Source organism: Arctopsyche grandis, chromosome 11, assembly GCF_051622035.1.
Source record: "Arctopsyche grandis isolate Sample6627 chromosome 11, ASM5162203v2, whole genome shotgun sequence".
In the NCBI taxonomy this organism is placed as follows: domain Eukaryota; kingdom Metazoa; phylum Arthropoda; class Insecta; order Trichoptera; family Hydropsychidae; genus Arctopsyche; species Arctopsyche grandis.
This window is the reverse complement of record NC_135365.1, coordinates 5,971,102-5,989,365: the sequence shown is the minus strand read 5'-3', so window position 1 is coordinate 5,989,365 and position 18,264 is coordinate 5,971,102. Positions and strand designations below refer to the sequence as shown.

Sequence of the window (18,264 nt, the reverse complement as noted above, 5' to 3'; positions counted from 1 at the left end):
TCCCCATCTTGCGAGTAATATAAATAAATGTTTATCAGACGTACATAGGTCGAACACTAAACACCACACACGACTGCGGCGGAAAATAATTAAATACTAGTGTTGTGTCCGTTGATTTAAACGGGTGGCTTCGGAAAGGAATGGGAATTGCATGCATTATTCTGGCATTGCAACGCATGCCGGGCTCAGCTAGTTTTTTTTATATACTATAAGTGAACGTTGAATATTATGCATTTGCGCAATTCAAATATTGATATTCTTCATATATTTTGGCCGTTCACCATAAAAATCAAGCCTTCAATTTGGAGCTATGAAATTTGGTATAGTGCTTCATCTCATGGTTCTCTAACTAGAACTCATGTAGTCAAAGAGCATTATATGTATACATATTTGTATACATATAATGCCAGAGCTCGAAATGGACGGGAAATTCAACAATGAAATCAGAGAAAATTGGCAAACTCTGATAGGAAACGATCAACCTGGAATCACAAATCCAGGTCTGACCAACAGCATACTCTAAAAAATTCATTTTTCACTCGAGGCCCGGCCTTGGGATCGAACCCGGCGCCTCTCAACATACATACATATAAAACTATTATGTACATACATATAAAACTACCGAATAATTCCGGGAATATTTGAGATGGAAATCTGCAATTTTAAATTAAGAATATTAAGAAACTAAGGCTTTTGGAAAAAGTTTGAGCTCAGTCCATACAAAATTTTCTTTGAATGTTCCATTTTTCAAATTTCAAATTCTATAAAGATTTTTTTTACAAGTATATATATTAGATGTTATATCTGAAAAACCTATGTTATAATTTAGTTTTACATATACTAAAAATTTTTATTGGGAAATAAAAATTTTTAATATAAAAATATAAAAATATAGCAAAAACGTAAAATAGTCATATTCTAACGTTTACTACTTCTATTTAAAATATCTACATTTGAATACTCACTCGCAAAAAAGGTGCGCAAAAGCAATGACTATTAACGTTTAGTTCCTAGTTCTTCTTGCTGAAAATATGACGACCACTAACCGTCCTTAAATAACATCCGATTAATTTTAAAGATTGCTTTCAATGTTACATCTTGATTGTTACAGGCGTTGACGAACTATGCTCCTGTAACCAATGAGTTTTGAAGACTTTCGGAACAAAATCAACAACAAACTCAGAAACAGTGACAAAGCATTAAAAAAAGCTATGCGTTCAGAACCATGTGAGGAAGGCGACAGAGTAGCAATAGAGATCAAACTGCCAGGATTTGGAGACCAGCTCTGGTTGAAAGCAGGCAGCGAGGAAATGATGGGTCGACTTCGTTCAAGAGCTAAAGCCGCATCTGTCAAAGTACCTCTGGTAAGTAGCACACAATCAATAAGTGCTTTTGGTACGTCATATCTACCCTAATTATTCTTACATTCACTTTAAGCTTGACGATACATCTGAAGCCGAGCAGTCGGATTGGTCTTCGATGAGCGACGAACCCTCTGGAAGTCGCAGGAGACATCGTAGACGAGGACAACAGCAGCAAACTGCAAATTTGGTTGGAAGGAAGCGCAAACCAGCACTTTCAGCCAGAGAGAGGAACCTGAGAAGACTAGAGAGCAACGAGAGGGAGAGGATGAGGATGCATAGCCTCAATGATGCTTTTCAGGTATTAAAATAAACTAATGAATTTATATCGAATGTATTCGTGTTCATTTTGAGGGCTAAACTTCAAAAGGAAATAATACAGGTTTTAAAAAATGCAAAGTAAAGATTTTTTTTACCTAAATCATAGTGTTTCTAATCAAGCAATTATTTTAGAATGATAGGATGAAAAAAAGTGGCAGGACAGATTTTTCCAATTTATTCCCAATGGGCTATTTTTGAATATCTCTGGTGTAATAATACAATGATATTAAATTATAAACTTTTTTTCCTTCAATATTTTGTAGTTTTTATTTATGAATACATACATACATACATGAAAATAATAAAATATAACAGATTCGTCAAATATCGGGCTTCACCTAAATTTACCCAAACATTTTAAAAAGACGCCACGACTCCTATAACTCCAACTCCCAACCTCACAGCCAGGGGCGTTATTTCAGCTTTTCCCAGGGGGGGGGCAAAATTTTCAACCAGTAAGGAATGACTTTCTAGGGCGGGTATATTATATTTAAAAAAATGAGTGCATATGAATTTTAACTATTTCTTTTAATCATTTTTTTATTAATATATTTTTATATTTATTAATAATTTTAAAAAATTTATATTTTTAATATTTGGGTATGAACGCATATTTATGAAGTACAAAATAATCTCCTGAAAATACATTGAAAAATTCATTTATCTGACTGAAAATCCATTTTTTTTAACTAAAAAATATAAAATTAGCATTAAATAAATGTTGAAAACCACAATGTTATTATTATACTATCATTTTATTTACAATATAATTTTATTATATCATTTTATTCATAATAATACGGCGGCTGCCCTCCCCAGCCGCCGCCGCCCCCCTCCCAAATGACTACCCTGTTCACAACCCTATCATACATATGTATGTATTATACATACATATATGTACAGATAATGCATCGGTACATTTTATTTCGACAGTGACTACTTACAACTCAGATCCGCTTTTCCGTTCTTGTACATAATGGGGGATATATGTCTGGGTAATTGGATTATTAGTCACATTGCGGTGGTCACAAAGACAATTTTTGCTATGAAATCCGCGAATGCGGAATATTTGGCACTCGAGTTTTCGATAGAATGATAATTATCGTTAGTATGATGGACTTTTCGGCTGCCAGATGTTCCGTTATAGAGATTTTATTGACTTTTGTGACCAATGATCACCGAACCATATTTCTGTGTACTCGAATGATAGGGCAGAAGTTATAACTTGTTTGTGTCCAAACTTTATAAATAATTTATCAAATATCTTTCAGTCTCTGCGCGAAGCCATACCCCACATTGAGAAGACCAGACGGTTATCCAAGATAGAGACCCTCACCCTGGCCAAGAACTACATCTTAGCCCTAACTTCAGTGATATGGGGCAACGTGGCCGTGGACGATGTCCAGATCAAGGAGGACGCGACGAAGAAAGACGAGGACTGTGGCAGCTGCAAGGTCGAACAGATCGCGCTAGAAACGCCAGGTCTGGAAATCGACGAGGGCAGCTTCTACGAAGAGTTCAGACTGCTGTAATTTTACTGAAAAAAAATCAATAACTCAAGAATTATACAATTATTATTACATACATATATTTTTCTGCATTATCACATTTTTAATCGTGGCACAGACATTCTATATTCATTTGTTGATATTTCAAATAATATAATGAAATTGTTTTGTACATTAAAATAAAAACTAACGTAAGCATCTATCAAAATTATACAAAATTTCACATATGAACATGTATGTATATCACGTAAGTTTTAGTTTCTTGATTTACATACATACAATATATTTATCGAAACATGTCCGGTTTACGTTTAAAATATGTATCGTTCTCACATTTCAATCGTTTTATTGACAAAATCATTTGGACAGTGAACTGGCAATTCTCTCACACGTCGAATGCTCGATAGCATAGAAATCGATGCGGTGCAAACAATCGACAAGCGCTAGACAGACTGAACCACAGATTAACGACACGTGTACCTTATGCGTGCGCACTGCTCGCACTTACACTAAGCGAAATCTACCCGAAGACCACGACATACCTACCCTGTATACATGATGTGCTTCTGATACTTAAGTTCCGCATTTTGCCTTATTAAACTCGCCAGAAAGATCCAACTCAATTTTAATCATTTTTAATAATTGCATCTGTGCACATCGAAAGGTTACTCGTCGTCTGATGTGCAATCTATCATTCGTGAAGTCGAGAATTGCGTTTAAAGCAGCCATCCAGTTAATCTGTTGTTCAGTCTGTCTGGCACTTGTCGATCGTTTGCACCAAACCCCATATAAATAGTGCCAACTTACGCTCACTTGTGTCATCATCACAAGTTGGCAGCGCTGTAATTGGTCAGCTAGGATGTTCTGACCAATAGGAATTGCGTTTGTAGAGGTTCATAACAAAAATTGATGACTAATAGGAATCGAAATCCAAAGTACCGAGCTAAATAAAATAGTGTATACCTACATATGTAGTCTGTTACCGAGAGTTGGCGCGTTCTCGTGCTCACGCAGAAACGTACAAAAGAGACAGAGCATCTTTTTATATTTTAATGCAGTGTGACAGCATCCTGTCACCTATTTACCAACACCAATACAAGCGCATTTGTTCGCGCCAACTCTCAGTAACAGACCTGTACATATATTTGACACAAGATATGCATGTGTACATGCAAATATACACATACCAAAATAACGTACACGTCGCCATTTTGTTACAACAAAGTGAAAATCTAATATGAGTAAAAAATAATGTTAATCAAGCCCAAACGATGACTTAAATATATTATGGGGAACAACAATTCAAATTTAATAATATGACAGTCATGATATATTAGCGACAGTTAAATAGCTGATTTATATACAGTGACCTAACCTAGCCCTCGTTATTGTACGCAATGTTCTTATCTCACGAAGTTGTATTTTAAAATAAACTTGTTGGGCAGGTTTGAAACGTATAGGAAAGTAATTATTAATTGTAAAAACTTAATATGCTCCTTTTGCCATTACCAATCGAAGAGAAAAAACGTCGTCGTGAGATAAAAACACTGTATATACCTATGAATGTAAAAAATAACCTACTTACTAATTAACCTCTCTCAATTACCCATTCAGTTTAATCATATTATATTTATTACCTAATGATAATGAAAAAACTAGAATACAATTAACTATACATATAATTATCAATGTGTGCATCAAAAGTAGACTTAAAATGGTACTTAAGTATTATATTATGCAAAATATATTTAAAATGCTTTGTAGCTTCAATGTCAGTAGTATGACTAAATTTTTGCGTCAAAGTATCAGTTAAATGTTGAAATATTATGGCAAATACGTAATATGTTACCCTATAAATGTGTCTAATGTGTTGTTCCGGAATGCTGTAGAAATGCAAGATCTTACTGGATGTACATGGATGTTTATGTATGTATGTATATGAAGCCAAAAATAGTCCAGTATGTGGAATATATACAGAATAGTTCATAAATATATACACATGTTGAATAGTCCACAATTAAGCCCTGATATACTTACATACAGGGGCGGCTCGTCTTTAAGGGCAACCGAGGCACTGCCCTTCACAAATTTCTCCAAACCAATAAAGAAAAGATCTTTTTTTATATTGTTGTTGACTCTTCAAGGGTCAAGAAGTGTTTCTTTATCTCGCTTACCACGCGGTGAACCAGTTCCTTTATTCAATTCAGGACAGTTGTTTATCGGCTGTGATCCCGTGGTCACCAGCTTCGGTTTGCTTACTATTGTACTGGGTATAGAGTCACTCGAGGCAGAGAAAAATGATCCGTATTTCCGTATACAGAGGGTCGCTTTTAGTTGGCTGTGTAAAGGTCTCTTTTGGGCAGAACACGCCTACCCAGATCATCTATATTTTCTATACGATTCGAAAAATACTTAAATTTTCAATCAAAGTATGTCAATTCTTTCGTTTTTATCATTACATATTTTTTTTATTAATTATGTTTTTACTTTTTTAGAACACATAATGAAAGAAATCGATAATTTGCCAAATAAGACATTTTCCTTGCATAAAATGTTACTAAAAAATATATTAAGTTCAATTTTTTGGAAAAAAAATATGGAGCCCCGCCTGTTTTTAAAGTCACAAGCCACCCCTGCTTACATATGTATGTAGTAAGTTTGGGGAATCATATTTCAACAAATTCAATGTCATCCCATTTGTCACCTTCCAAATAATTGTCTTGAATCACTATCAAGTATGGTTACCATAGGAAGCTATTCTTATCTTCTATAACATCAAATTGGACTCAAACCATCAGGTGACAAGAGAATCGAGGCACTGTTGTCGCTAACATATTCTTGCACCTACATATTTGCAAAAACTTTTCACATCACAACAGCCGTTATTTGAGTCTTGTTTACTACATTTTTATGAACAGGCCTGCTATTCTCATCAGTCAGAAGATTACAACAGCTTCGCTTTGACGCATTGGAACAGAGAAATGTTTATTATTATATTTCTCTGAATTGGAAAGCTTGTACATTGTGACATCGCAACATGTGCCAACGTAAGGGCGAAAACCAGAGAAATGTTATATTAATAGAAGTGGCTTTAGGCGTCATATTGTTGTCAAGTGACGGTTATCCACAGACAATCCTAAATAATTTTAGCATCAGTCGTATTTGAAGCTTGGTGCTCGACGTTTGTCCGATAAAAACTTCTCTGCTTATTTATATTACTCGCAAGATGGGCAAGCATCGGTAAAAATTGCACAATGCATTCAAAAACACACAATAAACAACATGGGATACATTTTTATAAGTAAATTGATCCGATTGTATTCCGTGCATTGTAGCGTATTTATAGAAACGTACCGCGTAATATTGACAACAGTTATTCATTCGTAAGGGGCCCTTCTATTATTATAACATTTCTCTGGCGAAAACACTCTGAAATTCACGCGGCACGTGTTTTTTCTTTAGATAGTTTTGCACAAGTAAAAAAAAACGCTAGCACGCGTAATCTATCCTACGGCACCCAGTCCAAAAATCATCCCCTGTTTTTTTTTTATATTGACATAGGTTCGACGGTGATTCCCATTATTGAAGAAATGTAGGAGAAACTTGTCAAAATAATATAATCATGAACTGAAGGAACGCTCTTTCTACCTGGAAGCCACGAGGACTAAAAAATAAAGTAAAAACACGTGCCGCATGCCTCTCAGTATGTTTTCGCCTTTACTCTTTTCAACAGTTTTCGATTATTTTTCAGTTGTTCGAGAAGCTTCAAATATTCGATTGCAATGTGTAGATTTTTTAAAGTAATAAATACATTATTAAAGCAGATTTTGAGATGTTTTAACAATCAGACAATCAGAATTTGTTGTCCGAGGCCATATATATGTATATTGCGATGCGGTGCAAACGATCGACAAGCCCCAGACAGACTGAACCACAGATTAACGACACGTGTACCTTATGCGTGCGCACTGCTCGCACTTACACTAAGCGAAATCTACCCGAAGTCCCGACATACCTACCCTGTATACGTTCTGTGCTTCTGATACTTTAATTCCGAATTTTGCCTTATTAAACTCGCCAGAAAGATCCAACTCAATTTTAATAATTGCATCTGTGCACATCGAAAGGTTACTCGCCATCTGATGTGCATTCTATCATTCGTGAAGTCGAGAATTGCGTTTAAAGCAGCCATCCAGTTAATCTGTTGTTCAGTCTGTCTGGCGCTTGTCGATCGTTTGCACCAAACCCGTATATTGCAGTGACGCGACACAGTGCGGTTTTCGATGTGTAGTCGCTCCACTAAGCACGCTCTGATGTTTTAACACTGATTCGATTTATTCACATCAGGCAAACAGCCTAACAATTTTTTTTAATGTCAAAATCATTCTTACTTAAGTATTATAAACATTGAATCGAAATATTAGATTAGATCGCCAAAGAAAAGTTTTATTTTAATATTATTGTATACAAATTGAAAGAAAGTAAAAATACATACGTAGATATACTGGCCTAATTGTTGGAGAAATCAATGAAAATTGTCATATAGTTTTAATCAATTAATTATATAAATAAAATGTGCATTTTAAGACAACAGTATATGTATATGTATGTGAATGCTTAGTGTTGATGTTTAAATCTATAAATGCCAAAGATAACCCAGTATTCTATCCATTATAATTAAATAAATGTAAAATTATTATAAATAAATCAAAGATAAGTGAAAGTATTCTATGAATATAAATATGCTTATATTTATTTTGTGAAAACTTTATGGCTTATGTATTAAATATTATTATTATTGAAACAAATCAATGTCTCGCATAAAGAGTGTGTCCTGGCTTTGAAATGGATTTAAAAAATTATAAAGCATTAATAATTAAAAAAAAAAATGCAGTTATACTTTTTAATTCAATAAATCAAAATAGCATGTGCTTTTTATATAAAAATATATATTTATATATGTATGTATGTATTGCCTAGATTGATTTAATGTAGTAAATTACATATGTAAGTATATTTAAGAGTAGATCTCATGTGTGTATTCATTGCTGTAAATGTTTTAATTTTTTTTTATTGCAATGCTTATTACATTCGAAACGTTTATTTTGGAAACATTTTATTATACCTATATATTACATATATATCGGCCTTTATAAGTGTATCTGTGTGCATCAAAATAATTGTGTACATTATTAAGCTTGTCTAGTCAATTAAATATATCAATTAAACTTAAAAGCATTGAGTAATTGAAAAAAAAGTTTTAAATAACTTTAGGCTTTTTTGTTGATCTGTTCATTTAATGTACAGTCAGTTCAAATTTGTAAATATAAATGTACACATTTTTATTATTTATATTATGATTTGATTTTGGTTTTTCTTTTGCTTCATTTAGAATTAAATACATCCATCCTATTTGGCAAAAAAAAAAAATAGTAAAATGACGTCCACTAGAATGATGTGGGGAGAAAAATCATCGCAAACGAGATGTTGAAGTATAGATTTTATTATTATAATATGGTGTATCAAAACAGGCAGCTATTGAAGAAAGAAAAAACATTTAATTATATAAAAATACATGTAAAATAGTTTGTAAGGAATATTCCGTGTTATCAAATATAGCTTTATGTAAATAGAAAAATTGAACTGATAAATGTATATTTCATGTTGAAATAAATATCAATTTGAAAATTTTACATGTTATTTTAATATGTATTTTGTACCCAAATGCTGAAATTTAAGAATCACTAATATCACTTCCATCAGTCACAAACGTCATTGGAAAGCACTCCAAATTCTTCAAATTAACTATGGCTATAGTCCTAGTGGCGGCGAACGACGGCACGCAAATTAACCTAGTCTTATTCCCTTCCGAATCTGTAACAAAAAACACCATTGAGATTGAACCGAATAAAAATAATTCAAATCCAACGTACCTTCGTATATGTCGGTATCGAACTTTTCAGCGTTGCCTGTGAAATAGACGTCTGGGTAATTTTGTATGATAAACGGGTCTAAGCTTTCAGTCGGAGTGCACGGCAACGTGTCAGGAGCCGTTGGAGCCATATGGCCCCACTTCAGTGTGGCTTTCAAGGCTTCCAGTTTTGTAGGAATGGTGCTGTATTGTAAAACGTCAGCAATCGGTTGACCGGACGTGCCGCATATAACTCTACCTATTTAAATAAAAATTGGCCTGATATAAAACCATAACCTAAAAATTTTATGTTTCACAGCAAGAAATACATACAACATATGAAGCACAAAAATTAAATGCTATTTATACTGTCTTCCATTTAGTGAAGACAGTATAAATAGCAATTAATTTTCTTAGCCTTTCACTCTTGAGATGGTACATTATCCTGTTCCCATAATACATATACACAGTATACTCTCGATTATCCAGGCTAACGCTGGGGAGGATGGGCACAGATAATCCGAATCATCAAATTTTGCCTTGGTTGCGAATATAATATCATATTTACAACACAAATTTTTGTTTCATAATTGTAATACTCATTATTTATGAATAAAAACGCTTATAGTTAAGCAGATAAATGGCCGTTAGTAGTTAGTACTAGTGTTGTACCGTTTTATGACTAATGTCTCTCATTTTCTTCCACTTGAGAAACAAAAGTCATCCATGCGTTTAACACCTGGATCACTTAAATCATGATTGAGCCACTCCTCGATGTTTTTCTTATCCAAGTTTTCAAAACATTATAAACATTCCAATAATCCACATATTTCAGATATATCATTTGCTTCATTCTCTTCAGAATCCACTAAATCTGTTTCCATGTCAGGAAGAATCTTTCTCCATGATCGAACAAGTGTTACTGGCTTTACTTTTGACCAAGATTGTGTTATTCCGTGTCGTCCAATATCGTCATTTTTTTTCAAAAACTGATCAGGTTGTCAACTTCCTCTAAAGAGTTTTCAGAAGACTTTCACGATAAAGACGTTTCATTGATGATATAACACCTTGGTCCATTTACTGAATCAAAGATATCACATTAGGGTGCAAAAATTTTGTAACCATAAGTCCATCATTTTTTTCAATATAGTTTCGTTCGGATGAGAAGGAGCATTATCTAATAAAAATACTGCTTTCTAAGGCAATCCCTTATTTTTTAAAAAATCTTGCACCTCTGGAAATCTAATAAGGTTGTGGCTATTTGCTGGTACTATATCTGCAAATTATTGGCTATTTGCAGGTACTATATCTGCGAATTATTGGCTATTTACAGGTACTATATCTGCGACAGGCGCAAAGCCTTCTGCGCGTGAACTTATAATCCGATTATAATTTCTTACATTTAATGTATGCTAGACTTGTTTAATCAATCGTTCATTATACATGAGGAAAATAAATTTCGCACGTTATTATAATAGATTTATATCATTAAGCTAGTTCGCGGCTTGTACTTGTATGTAGGTATTATACGTTGTATATGATAATAATTTTCTAACAATTAATAATAATAACTAATTTGGATTATATTTTTTACTCTACGTCACTTTACGAATTCGAACTAAATTTTAAGAGGTTTAAAACAAAATTTTAACAGTAAACACGCTGACAGTGACAGTTTACGCGCATGCGCAAAAGGCTTTGCGCTTGCGCAGATATAGTACCTGCAAATAGCCAATAATTCGCAGATATAGTCCCTGCAAATAGCCAATCATTTGCAGATATAGTACCTGCAAATAGCCACAACCATTTAATAATGCAATGATAGAAATGATAGATCCAATAATCCAAAGTATAGTTGTCACGGACATGTTGATAAAAGAGATACATATGTAGATATTCATAAAACTTTCCTGTTCAGTGAACATTTGATTTGAAGACGCGATGAATTGGGTGCGTGTAATAATTTTCTTCATGAGGTTCAGCAGGATACATATACCACAAACCGTATTGTTTCAAGTTCTGGCCATTTTTTCCTAACTATATATAATTTGGACGCTTCGTTCTCTGCCGCCATTTTGGAACGCCACTTGTATACAAATACAATCGCAAAAGTTGATCGTTTTTGGACTCCACTCGGCTCGGGAGTCAGCTTTCGAAAACGCTCAGATCTCAATGGAAGTTACGAGTAATGTCTGAGTGACCAACCGAGTGGAGTGAAGGGCCTGAGTGAACTTATATCGAGTCGATCCGGTATGACTAGCAATAAGTAATGGTAAATTTGAAGACAAAAATCAGAATTTTTGACTCAATATATTATTATATTTATTTATTTATAGTAGTTTTAAACCATTGTGGCTTTACAGGAAGAACCTAATTCGCCACAATGGCCTACATTTGATTATGAAAAACAGAAAAATAGAATATATAAAATAAAAAGCAAAAATGCAAAAGCAGAAAAACATGATAAAATGAAAAAATAAAAATAAAAAAACAGAAAACAAAAGAAAAATAATACGTAAGAAAAAGAATAAATGTACAAAAGTGTAAAAATCAAAAATGAAATCCAAAAATCACATTCTTAGTTTCATATCAAACAAAAGATAAATAGTACATAAAATGTACTGAATGTACTGAAAAAGAAAAAGTAACATAAAATAAAACAATATATAAATAAAAATAAAATCACAGCGAGGCCCAAATGGAAGAGAGTAGATCAAGATCCCACTCATACATTACATTCAAATTAAGAAAATAATGATGAGCGCAGGTTACCAGATAAATATGTTAAAATAATATCCGATAATCTACGCTCACCAAGGTGGAAAGTATCACATTCTGGGACGGCAGAATACATACATACAGACCAGTGGCGTATATTGGGTGTGTGCTAGGTGTGCGGCGCACACCCGTGAAAACCAAAGACCACATAAAGTAGTATTTTAATACAAAATAATGTGTTGTTGTATAAACAGGCATTGATGTGTATGGTGTATTTACCGCGTGCGCTAAATGTATGGTGTGGTGTATGGTGTGGTGTGCAGTCTGCAGCGTGTTGTGTGTATGTAGTTTGTGCGCCGCGACGAGAGAATACCTATGCCGTGCAGCAAATTGGTGGGTTTGGTTGGAGTGTGCAGGCGGATATTCGCTTGTATAGGTTTGTTCGCGATATTAAGACGTACGGTGTGCTACGACTTCAGAGCACCGCGCACCGCACCGCACCGCACCACTCGGCAATTGACCGAATGCGATGCGACACGTGGTCTCGTACTTTTTCGCACATTCGTATTTTTATGGTCATATCTCAGTCATACCTCTAATAACTAATAATGGCTAACAGTGTTCAAGACATTTTAACTATTCCGTTTTCAAATAGAAGTTTTGAGATAAAATTAAAAATAATTAAGGATGGGAAACCGTGTCCGTCTCTTCCAAATTTATCCAGTTTGCATAAAGAAAAAACAAAAGTTTACACTAGACATTTTTGCGTTTCAAATTATAAAAAATTCGAATGGATTACAGGCTGTGAAATTCGATCCAAACTTTTCTGCTGGCCATGTTTATTGTTCTCCAAAGATATTAATGTGTGGAACAAAGAAGGATTTGCTGATCTCAACCATTTGACAGCAGCACTGAAGAAACACGAAGGATCGCAGGCACACGTTCCATCATTTCTTTCCATAAAAATGTTTGGCAAACAACGAATCGACGTATTAATTGACAGTCAACGTAAAGCCGAAATAAGTCGACATAATGAACAAGTAAATAAAAATAGAGATGTTTTAAAACGAATTATTAACGCAATAATCTATCTAGGAAAACAAGAACTGTCCCTGCGAGGTCACGACGAGTCATGTAATTCCATAAACAAAGGCAATTACATTGAATATCTAAATGCTCTTCGAGAATATGATTCTGTTTTAGATACTCATTTAAATACTGCTACTACCTTTCGTTGTACTTCTCCAAGTATACAAAATGACATAATCGAAGCAATCGCTCATGTTATTAAAGTTCATATAAAAAATGAAGTAGAGTCAGCAAGTTTTGTTGCTATTATTCTCGATGAAACTTCAGATATAATGACAAAATCACAGCTCTCAACAGTTTTACGTTTTGTATGTAAAGGCAATGTACATGAACGGTTTATTAGTTTTACAGACGTTAGTGCTGATAAAACATCTAATGGTCTATTCCGTCACGTGGTGAACATAGTTGAAGAATTTAAAATTCAAGACAAATTGGTTGGACAGACTTATGATGGAGCAAGTGTAATGAGTGGACACGTAAATGGTTTGCAATCCAAAGTCCTCAATGCTTATCCTTTTGCTCTTTTTACACACTGTTATGCTCATGTATTGAATTTAGTATTGCAGCAAGGTCTTTCTGATATTAAAGAAAGTAAATCATTTTTTCAAACTTTAAATGGATTGTCTACATACTTTTCAAAATCTTCCAAAAGAGTATTCGCTTTACAGGAATTTGTGACAAAAAGACTTCCCTCTGTAGCACCCACAAGGTGGAATTTTACATCTCGTTTAAGTAGCACAGTACAACAATACAGAAGTCAATTTACAGATTTTTTTCGACATGTTATAGAAAATTGTGAATTATGGGACACAGATACTGTTATAAAAGCACGAGGGTTTTTAGGCTTTTTAGAGGATTTTCAAACAATTAAACTTCTTCAAATTTTTTCAAAACTGTTTGGAATAACTGATGTTTTGTATAACATTCTTCAATCTAAATCTTCGGACGTTTTATATTGTTGTAAAAAAATTAATCATGTTTTGCAGCAACTGAAATACGAAAGGGATAATAATTTTGAAATGTTATGGAATAATTATTTAAATGAAAAAAATGATGATCATGATCGTAGGCCACAAAGATTAAAAAATTATTCAGAAGTAGAAGATAAAACTTCATTTCGTCAATTATATTTCAAAATAGTTGATAGCATAATCGCACAAGTCGAATGTAGATATTCTTCACTTTCCAAATTAGAATATTTCCACCTTCTTTGTAATGATAAATATGACGAATATAAAGAAAATTTTCCAAATGTTTTAATTAATAAATTAAAAGATTTTTATGGATCACTGTTTGATTATATTCGATTGAAAAACGAACTCATCGTGCTATATTCCAGCTCTGAATTTTCAGAGAAACCTGTTCATGAATTAATACAATTCATGACAAAAAATAACCTCGAATCTGGTTTTAAAGAGGTGTTTAAGCTGGGAGAATTAATATTAACGATACCAAGCAGTACAGCTTCAGCAGAACGTTCTTTTTCGGCGCTGAAAAGAATAAAAACTTGCTATAGAGGTACGCAAGGTCAAGATAGATTATGTGGCCTTAGCTTAATTTCAATAGAAAAAAAGTTATTGGTGGAATTAAAACAGAAAGACACATTCTATGCAGACGTGATTGAAAAGTTTATGTCTCAGAAACGTCGCATTGAACTTATGTATAAATAACTAATAAATTAAACATTTTTGTAATGCAAAACGAGTATTTTTTTTTAATTGCTAATTTTATACCCTACGCCCTACGGCATACACAGCACACCCGGTATTAACACCCACCGTCCGCCACTGATACAGACATATGTATGTATGTATGTATGTAGTTTCTTTGTAATATAAAGTCTTTTATACAATTATTTGTACTAACCTTCTAATTCACATTCATATGGATTTGTAACACCGTTGAAAGAATTCATCTGTACAGCTTTCGGAAACATACCTAAAATTTTCATACATAACAATCATATTGAACACTCAAAAACAACACCAATAAACATAAAATAATACATACAATAATGCATTGGATTTTGAGGCAACATTATATTAGTAGGATCGAACTCTCCTGGCATGAGGTCGACAAAAATACTATTACAAACATGAAACAGAGTCTCGTCTAATTTCTTCAGAGCATTCACCGAATCAAACTCGGGTCCCGAGAAATTGCTACTGACTGTATTGATTATCGTCCCGCAGTTGGCAGAATCACTCAACAATCCACTGACTGAATTTCCTAAAATTATTACTTAGTTATAAACGATAGTATTTTTAAATATATTATTTCTGAATCTACGAAATATACCGGCTATGATGAGTCGGACAATTTTGGAGACGTCGCCCCTCTGCTTTCGTCCGCCTACAAGACCGCACAACCACTCGGCCATCAGCTGTATTGCAAAACTGTTGTCCTTCGCCGATGAGAAATTCAATCCGGACGCAAATACAACAAATCTGAAAGTTTTCAATAGATTTATTGCTACAACTTGAGTGGTTTGAATTTTATTACACGTACGTACCGATCATCTTCGAACGACGCCAAGGGTTTTTGAGGTCCGGAGTCGGCCCAACAGCAGTCTATCATTTTAAAAGTACCGTTAAATTCTTCATAGCCTGCAAATTCAATGCAAATAATTAAATCAGCTGTTTAAAATATATAAGTAATATTAAAGCGCATGTATGATGGAACACTAATAAGACATTTATTATACAATGTGGAACACCAGAACTGTGAATTTTGCAGTGCATTTCAATGAAATGTATTGTCAGTAATAATAACACTGAGCAACAAAACAAATTACCGGAGCGGAAACTTATCAATCTATACTAAATTTGAATATGACAATGATTTTTGTTCGCTTTGTCTTGTTTATGAGATATAAGCATAGATGTAGAATAACCTGGATATGCCATTACATACAAATTTCGTTGGAGATCTTGTCGCCACTAACTGAGGGGTGGGGGGGTTTAACTAGCGTGGAAGTGGTGAAAAAAAAGGAAGAAACGCAGCGGTCGGCAACGGTCAGCAACCAATTTATGTACGAATGTATGTATATGCACTGAAGTTTTATTTTATTTATAACTTTATTTTATTGGACACTCTGCGTGACAGTAAACCAAACTAATAAAGCCATATTAAGAAAAAAAAATGTTTAGCTATACACACTATATTAAACTACAAATGTATGGTACTATAATAAAACCATCATTAACTATTACAATATTTAAACATTAGTAACTTCCACAAGGATCAATTTTAAAGCTGACACTTTAATATTTAGTTCATAGTTTGTAGTTTTAAACTTGTCGATTTCTGAATTTCCTTCAGTGCCAACAATGTGTGCATGGTCCAACAGAGTGATCGGCTTGGAGCGTCAGGGCGTATCTATGGTATTCTATATCTATGGATATAAGTTTAAAAAATGCGCAATTTTTACAGATTTCTGGATTTTACAGTCTTTAAAACAAAATCTAGTATCGCTGTGCCAAAAGTGGGTATTGGAATCAATAGTTAGATGTTTTTCTATTGATTTTGATTTTTTATGGCTTTATAATTCATTATCAAGCGAATTTTAAAAGTCAAAAATATACTTTTGTCTTACACTGCCAATGAGCTTTATTGGTAACACATTACATAAATTAAATAATATCTAAAAGCTAACGGAAATATAACAAACGTTCTCTTCTTCAACTATCAACCTAAACATGTCCTTGGCACATGTATTATTTTTTTTTTACTTTATCTGTTTTATTTAATGAGTCAGAGGGAGAATTTTATCCCTCGTGGTTATTATGCTAATATTATCCAACGCTAATATTAAATGTCAACTCGGCGATGCAAACTCGAAAGCGCCAAAGTCATAAACGGTAAACCGAGAAGTGATCTTATTCATAAACGGCACATTCAGCAATGGCATATGCGAAGTCAAAGATCAAAGAAAGTTCGTTTATAGTTATTATACATTTAAATTTAATATATGTATATTTAAAGCCTATCTATATATATAATATATACATACATACATGTGCAGATAATATGTTACGCTTAAGATAATATATGATAAGACAAAACCCTAGACAAACAAATGTATTTTACAAATATATAAAATGCAAGTGAATGATACACAATGTACAAAATAATAAAAAAAGTGCAAAAAGCTCACAATGACACATGTTTTATAGACAATGTCAACTTACTAGATTTTCCTTGTTTTATATAATAAAATATATATTTTGTATATGTTCGTCGAATATTTCAACGACGTATGCAAAAAGAGAATTATAAAAGTTTAGTCAGAATTATTTTTTTTTGTATTTTATTCTTTTATATAAATTAACTAACCCAAAACGGCACAAACCACACCGGTGACAACTCTGTGTATATCGATCACGTCTCCGACCAATCTGATCCGCTGCAACTCGTCCTCTAGAATCAACTTGTCCGACTCGTTTACGAAATTGGTCCTCTTCGGCTGCGGCACCAGTTGCAGCTCCTCGGAGAGCTCCTTCAGGATGCTCGGTTTCAGATCCTGGTGCTTGAACAGAGTGCCGATGACGACGCAGGTGTCTTCGACGCCTTCCTTCAACTCGAACAGTTTCTTGATGGGGTACTTATCGCCCCATTTTAACTTGACCCTCTTCTGCAGGATGGCCTGCATTGCAGTAAGACGAGCTGCATAAATGTGGGCGTACTGTTTCGAGAAGTCTTTGGTGATGCGAAGAAACCTCTCCGACAAGTTGTGGTAATGACATGTGAGTCTTTTGAGGTCTCCTTCTGTCGAGAAATCGTTGTCCTGTTCAGGGTCTACGTCACACCCCGCTGTCACCAACATTTCTGGTGAAGAAGTCTCGAAACGTCAGTTCAACTTTTCTGACAGCCGCATTGGCGCCAATTGCGCACTGGTCACTTGTCTATGGTCGATGCGCCGCTCTTCTAAGATTTATTTCAATTCAATTTATATTTGATTCTGAACGCGAATGAGGCCGTATATATCGATATATTTAATAAATTTTAATCTCCCAGTTTACTACCAGTCTATAATAATATCGTTGGCACAAAATTTTTATTTTAGATTTTAATAATTAAATTAGGATGGGCGCGACCGTGCTCTTTTCCAAGAAATGAATGAGTAAATGGCATATGTCGTTTCAAATGAGTATTCAATTCTTAAACCTATCCGGAAATATTAGTCAATTGTTGTTTAGAAAAGGGACACTTACTTATCTATTTTTGTTAATTGTTTAAAAGGTCTGTTCATACTTGACAGCACTGCACGGCTTCAGCACTGCACGACTCCGTTTCAAATATGTCATTTTATTACATTTCTAATCATATCTACCTACACGTCGCGGTCACGTCACGT

At 34.0% G+C, this 18,264-nt stretch overlaps 1 protein-coding gene across 1 annotated transcript; it reads right to left on the bottom strand.

Annotated features, from left to right (window-relative positions):
• Positions 1-8,226: 8,226 nt before the first annotated feature.
• Positions 8,227-17,820, bottom strand: PolD2 (DNA polymerase delta subunit 2). Its single transcript, XM_077441571.1, has 8 exons — positions 17,244-17,820; positions 15,421-15,514; positions 15,207-15,355; positions 14,919-15,137; positions 14,775-14,846; positions 9,124-9,360; positions 8,911-9,064; positions 8,227-8,725 (listed from the first exon to the last, which is right to left on the bottom strand). The coding sequence occupies exons 1-7, from the start codon at positions 17,731-17,733 to the stop codon at positions 8,925-8,927; spliced, it is 1,401 nt and encodes a 466-aa protein (XP_077297697.1). The 5' UTR covers positions 17,734-17,820; the 3' UTR covers positions 8,227-8,725; positions 8,911-8,924.
• Between the last annotated feature and the right edge of the window lie 444 nt (positions 17,821-18,264).

Coding starts and splice junctions, on each gene's coding strand:
- PolD2 (XM_077441571.1), bottom strand. CDS start 17,733: ATGTTGGTGACAGCGGGGTGTGACGTAGACCCTGAACAGGACAACGAT. Junction 15,515..17,243: donor TGTGGTTTGTGCCGTTTTGG/GTTAGTTAATTT, acceptor TTGAATTTGCAG/GCTATGAAGAATTTAACGGT. Junction 15,138..15,206: donor TGTCCGACTCATCATAGCCG/GTATATTTCGTA, acceptor TAATAATTTTAG/GAAATTCAGTCAGTGGATTG.